The sequence below is a fragment of the Hevea brasiliensis genome, chromosome 13, assembly GCF_030052815.1.
Source record: "Hevea brasiliensis isolate MT/VB/25A 57/8 chromosome 13, ASM3005281v1, whole genome shotgun sequence".
Lineage (NCBI taxonomy): Eukaryota > Viridiplantae > Streptophyta > Magnoliopsida > Malpighiales > Euphorbiaceae > Hevea > Hevea brasiliensis.
In genome coordinates, this window is record NC_079505.1 from 62,906,166 (window position 1) to 62,916,093 (window position 9,928).

Genomic DNA, 9,928 nt, shown 5'->3' on the forward strand with positions numbered 1-9,928 from the left:
CCTCAAAAATAAATAAAAATGGATGGAGATAATACACACTTTAATTTATTCTACACAAATTTCAATATTTAATTTAACAATGAATTGCTAAATTTCTTTCATATAAATTGTCTTTAATTAAACGCATCCTTCATTTTAATTATTTGCATACCTTGAAATTTTTTAAAAATATTTAATTTAAAAATTATTTAACTATTTTTATGCAAAATCAAATTTATATTAATTACACTCTTTTTATAATTGGTATTTTAAACATCTCAATCTTCGGTGGCAAAGCCCATGGTATATATATAGTGAGTCTTACCTACATTCGGGTGTACGCACCCAATCATTTTAATATAACACATTATATAAAATTAAGGTTATTTTATTTAGACCTATTTTAAATTATAGTTTATCAATTTTCTATTGGTTGGATGTATATATACACGATGCATACAAGAATTTTCATACACTGAATAAATAATTTGACATACAAAGAAAGAAATTATTGTGCGAACGTGCCTTTACAAAAAAATTTTGGAACAATTAGTCGATACTAAAATAGCTTCTAAAATTCTAATATCTTCGATTTAAATCTAAATTGAAACTAAATGAATTAGACAAGGCTTTGCATGGATGATACTCTCTTCGTCTAAGCATTTCTCATTTCAAAAATGGCAGAGGTTTGCTAGAATTTTGATCGTTAAGCATGCAGATGGCTCAATGTTGTTAAGAGTAAGTCTTAGGATGTACAAATCCAAACAATCATTAAAATCATATCAGATTTCTTTTGAATAAATTATTCTTTTGAATAAATTATTTGCAAGAAAAGAATTCAAAAGAATTCTCACACCTATTTCTTTTAAAACGTTAAAAGAATTGAATTCTTTCAAAAACAAAATTAATTGAATTGAATTCTTGCGATATCATAGTTTCCAAACGAGGATATTAGATCTCATAAATAAATACATGGTGGTAGCTTTTTTTATTGGTTGGGTGTATAAACACACCCGTGTAAGTAAGAATTTCCATGCTATTTGAGGCAACATTGCCAACACTGATATGTTATGACTAATTCAATGTAAAGATAATGCATGTTCTTATATCATTAAACAGGAAGAATGAAATGTTCTTGCCCTTGCAAAATAAAGCCTGCACCAAGTCATGGGTCAGGCAGAGATCAATGACTCATGAATTCCTTAATAGGAACGAAGTTATAACCTAAAAATCCTGGCATATGCCCTTCAATAAACTCTTAATGATTGAAACATAACTACATAAGCCTATTAAGAGAGAGAGAGAGAGAGAGAGAGAGAGAGACTTGACACAGTCAAATGAATGTTGGAAGCATTTTTATTAGAATCACATGATTAATGATAGGAATCATACGATTCGAGTCGATTCACAAGCCCACCGATTCAAATCTTGTGGATAAATTGAAATTATTCAAGAATTGGATGTGAATCGATCGAATTGGATGAGATTCGTGAGTATCGTAATGAATTTATCCAACTTGGAAGGATTTGAAAATGGCAGGAGAAAGGAATACCCAATTTAGTAAGCCCCTGATTTAGGTGAGATTTGAGCAGTTTGAAAGTAAATGGGCGCTTATAAATTAGAGTCAAATGAAGCCACATTCATTTTCTCACTCAACTGAAAAAATTATTTATCATTTAAAATTTAAAAATCATCAAAATTCTCCATCAGCAATAACATTATCAACTTGGGGGGAACCAAAGAATGCGATGAAATGAGAGATGTTTTAAACAAAGTTTAAAATCAGATACCTTATAAAAGCAACTGGACTTTGATTTTCAAAGTACACAGTAAAGACCACGCTTCAATGCAAATAGTATTCTGCTAATGCCATCCGCACTCTGGCTTGAATTTGCAGCACTAATGATTTTTCTCCTTGCATTAATCTACAGGAACTTCAACTTCCATCTTCAAACCAGAATTTCCAAGAATCTGGATGCAATATATCGGCAAAGTCAGCACAGCACAACATAAAGAAGAGCTACCAGTCAATTTCTAAGAGAATACAAATAGAGAGATTTACAGAAGTTGTACAAGAGCTAGAAAGAAAACAACAAAATGAAAAATAAGAAATTACAAAAAAAAAAAAAGTGTCTGGAGCAAATGGTAATCTGCATGAGAGATCAGATGTGTTTTGTGTGTGTGTGAGTGTGAGTGTAAGTTATGGTGAGTATTAAATGAGTTACGGGACAGATAATGAGGACAACTTTGTCTAGATGGCAATTGCACATAAGATTTCTGTTTAATTCCTGTACTAACTAATGGATTGGATGACATTTTCAAGAATAGGCAACTAAAATTTAGAGAAGCTATAACAACTCAAAAGGAAACTTCAGCGACCTAACAATTGACAGTATTAAAAATTGAAGCTTGAAAATGCAGACTATACACGACAAGGGTGTGGTATAATTTGACAGCCATTAGACTATTTTATAATTGTATGGCGTAATAGACAATCACTGCTTATTAAAAACTAAACAAATGAATAAAATGAAAAAAAAAAAAAAAGACAATCATTGACATCACGAACCCTAACCTTTTCAGATGAAGTGTGGAATAAAGACTCAACCAAGAGTTCTCTATATTAATTTCCTAGTAGCAGCATCAACTTTTTCCACCAGTTAACTTCTGCAATAATACTTAATCCATTGTTGGCCAAAATTGTTTTAATTTGAACCAATGGACAACCCTATGATTCAATTGAATCAACTCTGTCCAGGTATCATGATTCAAAATTTGACTTCCTTGTCCAGCATTGTTTTTAAAGGACCACAAAACAGCTCTCAGGATCAAATCCCCACAATGAATGTGGTATTACACCACCACCACTGCTACCCTCTAAAAACACAAGCTATCCTATAGCTCTTCACCACTTGGATCTTCCATGCTATCACTATATATTTCCATCCACAGATGCCTTCCTATGAACCATGCCTTGAAAGCTAGTTTCTTTAAGTTACCAATATAATGACTGTAAAAGCCTTTCGAAAATAATTCTCTTTCCTGCAGACAAGAAAACATCAAGTTCTAACCAATAACCATTGTACAAGTTGTCAAGCAATTTTTACAGTCCAATCAAGAGAACAAATTCTAATTTGCGGTGAAAATAGGGGCAAAAATCTGAAGAGGAATTGATGTAATGGCCTAACAGATTGCTTCAGTCTTCAGATAGGACTCTTTTTATTTCCACCCTCTAAAACCAACAGTAATTAATCCTCTCTCAAACTTCCACCTAAGACACAAAAACAGAAGACTACCTATTTCATGACTTGAATCGATTGCTATCAGTCTGCAAGGAAGATAAATGTCCCACTTCACCTAACAGGACCAATTCACTTTCCTTTCAGTCTACATCAATGCCAAGCCACCTCAAAGAAAAAGTGATTGCTTAAAAAAGACATTGATTAGTTATTGTCAACACTACGGAATAATTGCACACCAATATTCAAGATGATTAATGAAGACCTCATTTTCCTAGTGCAAATTCTTTCTACAGGAGTGCCAAGGCTTCTATCATGAAAAGTCTATAAAGAGTGGTTAATGCGCTTCCATCACCAAAAGTTTATAACATCCAATCTAACACAAAGTCTAAGCTCCCTGGTGGTGGAAGCCCCATAAATAAAATTAAGCAGCCAAATATTTTGTTTTTAATCAATGTGAGACTTGACCTATCAAGAAGTAATGTAAGAGCTAACCCATTGAAAACACTGAAACAATTGAAAAACACAATCTTGTTAAAATAATATGACTATCAAAATATACATACATTAACATTTTCTCCACTTCTCTTTTCCAAGGCCAATTTTTGTAACATTACTACAGCAGGAATAAAGGTACTGTTTCCAGGTGAGATTAATAGGGAAGCTGTGGAAATGGTGGAAGAGGTGTTAAAAGATGTAGTTTATTATATGATTTGAATATTCTTTTCTCAATTCCAAGGGAAAACAATCCCCAACGAGCCAAATCATGCTTATATGTATAAGATGAATAAAATTATCCAAAGCATGGAAAGGATTACGCAAAGCAGGTGGCCCAGGCATTATCCATTGTAACCCTAACTGATGAAATGTTCCATGTTGCAATAACCATCTACGTTGAGTATAATCTCAATGATACCTTTACAAAGTCTGACAAAACTAATGAAGAATCCTTCGTGTAGCCTGCTTCCTCAAGGACATGGATCAGCACTTGCTGTGCCAAACACAAACATATTATGTCAATAGATCATGTTAAGATTTAAGTTTTTGTTAGAAATGAGTTATATAGCACACTTAGTATTACAAATACTAACCAAACAAAATCTTGAAATATAAGCATCAATTCTGGTATGGGCAACCACTAAATTAATATGCACAGAAAACATGCAAATTTCACTATCTTAAATGCAAATAAGGCAATAACACTCTCCAAATCTTGTGGATTAACTATTGCTACATATTTTGGACAATGAATGTTAACATTATGGCACAAAAATATTCATACAAAAATTTTGTATATTTTCAACTTCAGACTGTGGAGAAAAACAAATTTATTGGCTTTTGAGGAACATAATCCACAATCATTTTCCTTTTTCCTCTATCTTTTCCTGTTGCTTTTCCATCAACAGTTTTGAAGCATGTACAAAACTTACGGTATACCAGCATCAGGGGAAGCCTTAATACTCGATGAAACCAATAACAATGTGCTTGCAAATCAATAGATAAAAATGAAATGAACAGTAAAATTGTTTAATAATGTGGAGTAATAAAAACTACACTAAACCCTACGATTCAAAAAGCATTCAATTAAGAAATTAGTTCACTAACAAAAGTACATTATTAGTCCATTAATCTTTGAAAACAATTCTTTCCAGAGACATCTTACAAAGTGCTTTGCTAAAAGATTTCATGGTAGACCTTCATTAGATATTACATCCAGTTAATCAAGGATTGTCCTGTATTTGCAGTAAGAAAAACTTCCACTCAACAACATTTTAAACAACTTCAGTAAAGCTTTCTTCATTATGCTTTTTATTAACACAGAGAGAGAGAGAGAGAGAGAGAGCACTTTTATTTTTAATAAAGTAGAAAAACTTCAATTTTTAATAAAGAGTAACTAAAGTATCCATTCAATATGGATTCACTGAATCAAAAGAAAAACTAAGGGCCTATTAACTTGTGAAAAACTAGGGTAGTTTCTTCGAAAAACTTTTCTAAGAAAACTGGAAAACTGAGTTTCGCGTTCACATATACTAGATTTCTTCCGGTTTTCCAAACGAAGAACTAGAAAACCAGTTTTACAAAGGGAAAACTGAAAACCAGTTTTCCAGTTTTCCAAGATTTAACTAAGATTTGGAAAATAATTTTAAATTGTTTTCCACTGTTTTCCTTTCAAACAAAAATTCTGTTTTACAACAGTTTTTCAAATATAGAACAATGACTTTTCCATAACCAAATTTAAATTATTACTTTTTTATAAGTAAAATTGAATAATTACTTAGAAAAATATTTACAGTGATAAAAAAAATAGTTATATTATTGTAAAATAAATGAATAACACATTAAAAATTTTAAAATAAAATAAGTATTAAATAGATTATACAATAATTTATATTTTTATATTATGAAAGATATGAATTATTTTTTACTTTTTGAATTAAAAAATTGTTTTCTATTATTTGCAAGTGAAAATATTTTCCATGGTTTTCTTTGTTTTCCATAGAAAATGAAAATCAGAGTTTCCTTAGAAAATGGAAAAGGAAAAACAAAAAATTGTTTTCAACAAGTAAATAGGCCCAACATTTTCTAAAAAATACAAGAAAAGGCTTCTTTTTTTCCTTTTATTTTCTTCTTTTCCCTGGTGAACTGAAACATCACAAAGTGTGTAATATACATGTTCTCTTTCCCCTTTCTTTTCAAGCGTACAATACATTACTGGTAAGAAAATATAAAAAATAGGTAAATTTAAATGGCAGAAATAATGAAATAAATTAAAAAAATAATGCTAATAAAATCCAACCTTCCTCTGCTGTTCCGATATGAACTGTCCAGTCAAATCATGCAACACATCCAACAAGTCATTGAACGTAACTTTCCCATTGCCATCAGAATCATACACCTTGAAAATAACTACACAATAAACAAGCACAAAAAACAAATATAACAATTTCAATTTAGAGCAAAGAATCTTAATCAAAATTCAATGCACAAGTAAAAGAATAATTGCTATTACATTCAATTTTCTGCTGCAAAGTTGCACGGGGACTGAATGCAGATAAGAATGCCACAAATTCCTTAAAATTTAATCCATCTATCATCCTCAACAATCTCTACTCCCAAACCAAAAACAAACCCACAGGTGAGAAAGCCAAAAAAAACATAAACCCATTACATAGAAATGCCCAAAACAACTAAAAATCGAAGAGAAATAAAAAGAACCAACTTGAGAAAGAGGATTGACAGCGAATTCAGGCACTGAGAGGAACTCCTCAGCGGAGATAAAACCCCCTCCATTTCGATCCAGTTGGCAGAACCTCTGGTACAATGAAACAATCTCTTGCTGCGAAACTACGAATATGGAATCAAAAATCAAAAGATCAATAGATCCAGATTAATGGAATAGGGAAAGAATGTGATGTGGGTGAGTGAGTGAGTAATTGATTACAGGTGTGGCTACAGTGCTCCTGAACTTCTTCGATGTCGTATTGAGTGAGCATTGAAGATGTGTTGCCCATGGATGGTGGTGATTACAGGCGATGATTTCTATACTGGGAAAGTAGGAATAGGAAAGACAAGCAGTGAAGAGTGCATGGATAAATGCGCAAGATGCAACAACTTTGAAGTTAGTGTCACCCGCTTGTGGTTGATAGGCGAAGGGTTATGCACTGACAGTTACCCTTGGTTTGGTTGTTTCATGATCATGCAGTGAAAAAATAAATAAATAAACAGAACGGAAAAAAAACTCCATTATTATATTATTTGATTATTTTATATTAAAAATTGATTTAAAAAATAAATTTATAGTTTTTACTTTCACTCAGAACTCAACACTGTTCCATTTGAATGAAATCGGTACAATTTATAGAGTAATTCTATTTGGATCGATTTGATTTTAAATTTTATAATTTTATGTTTATTTGATTCGATTCGATTTTAAAGAGAAAAATTTTGATCGAAGCAAATTAAATTAAAATATACATATGCTAGTACATTGTCATTTTACTTTCCGATAAATATCAAACTTTCTCATCTATTTAGTCTAGTATTTGCCCTCGCCACTTGTTTCTTTGAAATATCTTTCCATCTTGTGAAACTTTTCCTCATTCTCCTTCCAAGCTCCTCAAATTTCTTCTCTTCTTAGTTCTTCCGTGCTCTCTTTCCCCTTTCATCTCTTGTTGTTGTTAGAGGATAAACTAATTTCTTATTTGAACGTAGAGTGAGTCTTTATAACACCTTGAACCTCCATGCTATAAATAGTATCATTTTTAGTCTGTGATTAGTATTATTCAAAAATACCTTGAGGATTAAAAATAAAAGAAAAATTAATTAAAATAAACACAATAAAAATTCAAGTGAATAAAAAACTTATAGACTCATCGAGGATTATGAAAAAGAGGGATTAAAACCCGATTAAGGGCATTTTGGTCAATTCACCTCAAGAGTTGACTTTTGACTAAAATGTCAATTAAATTAAATGAAATTAATGAATTGAATTATGAAATAATTATTTTTAGGAAAAGAATTTAAGTATAAAGTGAAAAGAAAATAAAAGAAATAAAAACCTAGAATTTTAATTTTATTTTGACCTAATTTAAATTTTAGAACCAATGGGCTTTGGACAACTCAATTAAATGAATTAAATAAATTAAATATTGGGATAAATATAAAAAGAAACTAAAAACACTCTTCCTTTTCCCATTGTGCCGCCCCCACTCCCTCTTCCTATCTCTTTCTTTCTTCTTCTTCTTCCTTCTTCCATCATTAACATCCCTTCTCAAAACTTAATCCCCCACATTCCATCCATAGGATTTTCATCTAATTAGTAGAGAACATCAAGTAATCTTAGATTGAGGGACAGAAACAAGAAGAACGAGAGTTTTGGAAAGAAAATTAGAAGATTGGAAAACTCTCCATAAGAGGTAAGTTTCTTTCCTTGCTCAATTAATTACACAAACTTTAAATCAAGTTAGATTTTGATAAAAAATTACATGAGAAAGCATGAGAATCATGCATATATGAAGAGGTGTGATTTTGGCCAATTTGGGGAAAACTTAGGGTTTGATGTGTTTTAGTTAAATTGATGATGAATTCAAGTTTAATTGAAGTGGTATACATGTTTAGGGTAGTAGAATTATATGGGAATTGCATAAATTGGAAAAATTGAAAACTAGGGTTTATGTAGAATTAGGGCTTTTATAGTATGTTATACAATTGAGGATTATAAGATCTAATTATGGTCATTTGACATATTTTAATTGAGAATTTATGTTGAATTGATGAAGTGTACATGATTGGTGAAATAAATATTATGGAATTGCATGAATTGTGAAGTTGAGAATTCGGAAGTTTTTGTGCTATGAAGTGTTATGGATGTATTAAAGTTTAATTATTGTTGTTTGGAGTGAATTAAATGTGAGTCGATGTTGGTTAGTGGAAGTAATTAGGGAGGTGGCAATTTAACCTTAGGGCAGAAAATTTTGAACCTGAGTCTAGCATGTTTAGACAGTCATAAGTTGAGCTATATAACTCCAATTGGTGTAAAACTAATTGAAAATAAAATTTAAGACATAAAGCTAAAATTTTCATGAAGATACTCTGTCTCAAAAATGACTATAAGCTGCCCTAAATAAGCCTTGAATTCGGATGTGGAATTCTGTAATCTGCAGTGGTGACCATGTGAACGGTAAAGTTTTCATTGTCATAAATCTCTCTAGATGTAACACCCCTATTAGTATAGCCTGGTATATTTTACTATTTTGGTGACCGGTGTTGGTCCGGAAAAGTAAGAGAAGTAGAACCACGTCTAAGATACAATAATTAGTAATTGTTAAATAGTTAAGTATAAAGAAGAAAAATAAAGTATAAAAAGTTAAATGAGCCGGGAATCACAGCGATGGGTGACCTTCTCGGGAATGACTGCAATGTCGATTTAAACTCAAATTTTGAACCATAAAATATGACGCCGCGGTCCTTAGAACTATTGCGAACACAGTGAAAAACAGAAAATTACGAAAAAGAATTGTTAAGCAGGTCAAATAATTAGGTCAGGGATCCGGAAGAAATATTAAATAATTTGCAAACCGGATCGAACCGACGATGGGCAATTTGGTCAATTCACCCCTAGAGCTGACACCTGACCTAACTGTCTAATAAAATAAGAGAAAAGTAAATTTTAGAATTGGGAATTAAATTAAAGAACTAATGAAAAAATAAATGCAAAAGAAAAAGAAAAAGTGAAAAAGTTATTACATCATGCATGACATCATGCATGATGCAATAAACTTAATCATTAAATAAAAAAAATTTGTGGGATAATTATGTAGTAATTAAGTTAAAATGTATAAAAGAAAAGAAAAAAAAAAAGAGTTGTCTTCCTTCATTGCTGTCTCCCATCTCTCTCTTCTCTCCCTCTCCAAAACCTCCATAAAAGCTCACTTTTGAGCTTGAAGACAACCAAATCCCACTATAGAAAATTTAATTACCATAACTAAACTTTGTTTGGGCAACTATAAAAGAAATTTCAAGGAGAAAGAAAGAAGAAAGGAAGAAGTTTGAAGAGGAAAAAATTCTGCATAAATGTTAGTAATCTAAACTTGAAGTTCTAGTTGAATTAATTGTGTTTATAGTTGAATAAACTTATAAATATACTTAAAATAAAATGAAAACAACTTTGGAGCACTATATGTGAATTTTGGCCAGCCATATATATATAT

The 9,928-nt window shown here is 31.2% G+C and overlaps 1 protein-coding gene across 1 annotated transcript; it reads right to left on the reverse strand.

The window, feature by feature from the left end:
- Positions 1-1,636: 1,636 nt before the first annotated feature.
- Positions 1,637-6,903, reverse strand: LOC110667238 (uncharacterized). The gene is made up of 6 exons (XM_021828035.2): positions 6,661-6,903; positions 6,439-6,563; positions 6,229-6,325; positions 6,016-6,125; positions 4,135-4,209; positions 1,637-1,950 (listed from the first exon to the last, which is right to left on the reverse strand). The coding sequence occupies exons 1-6, from the start codon at positions 6,728-6,730 to the stop codon at positions 1,900-1,902; spliced, it is 528 nt and encodes a 175-aa protein (XP_021683727.1). The 5' UTR covers positions 6,731-6,903; the 3' UTR covers positions 1,637-1,899.
- Between the last annotated feature and the right edge of the window lie 3,025 nt (positions 6,904-9,928).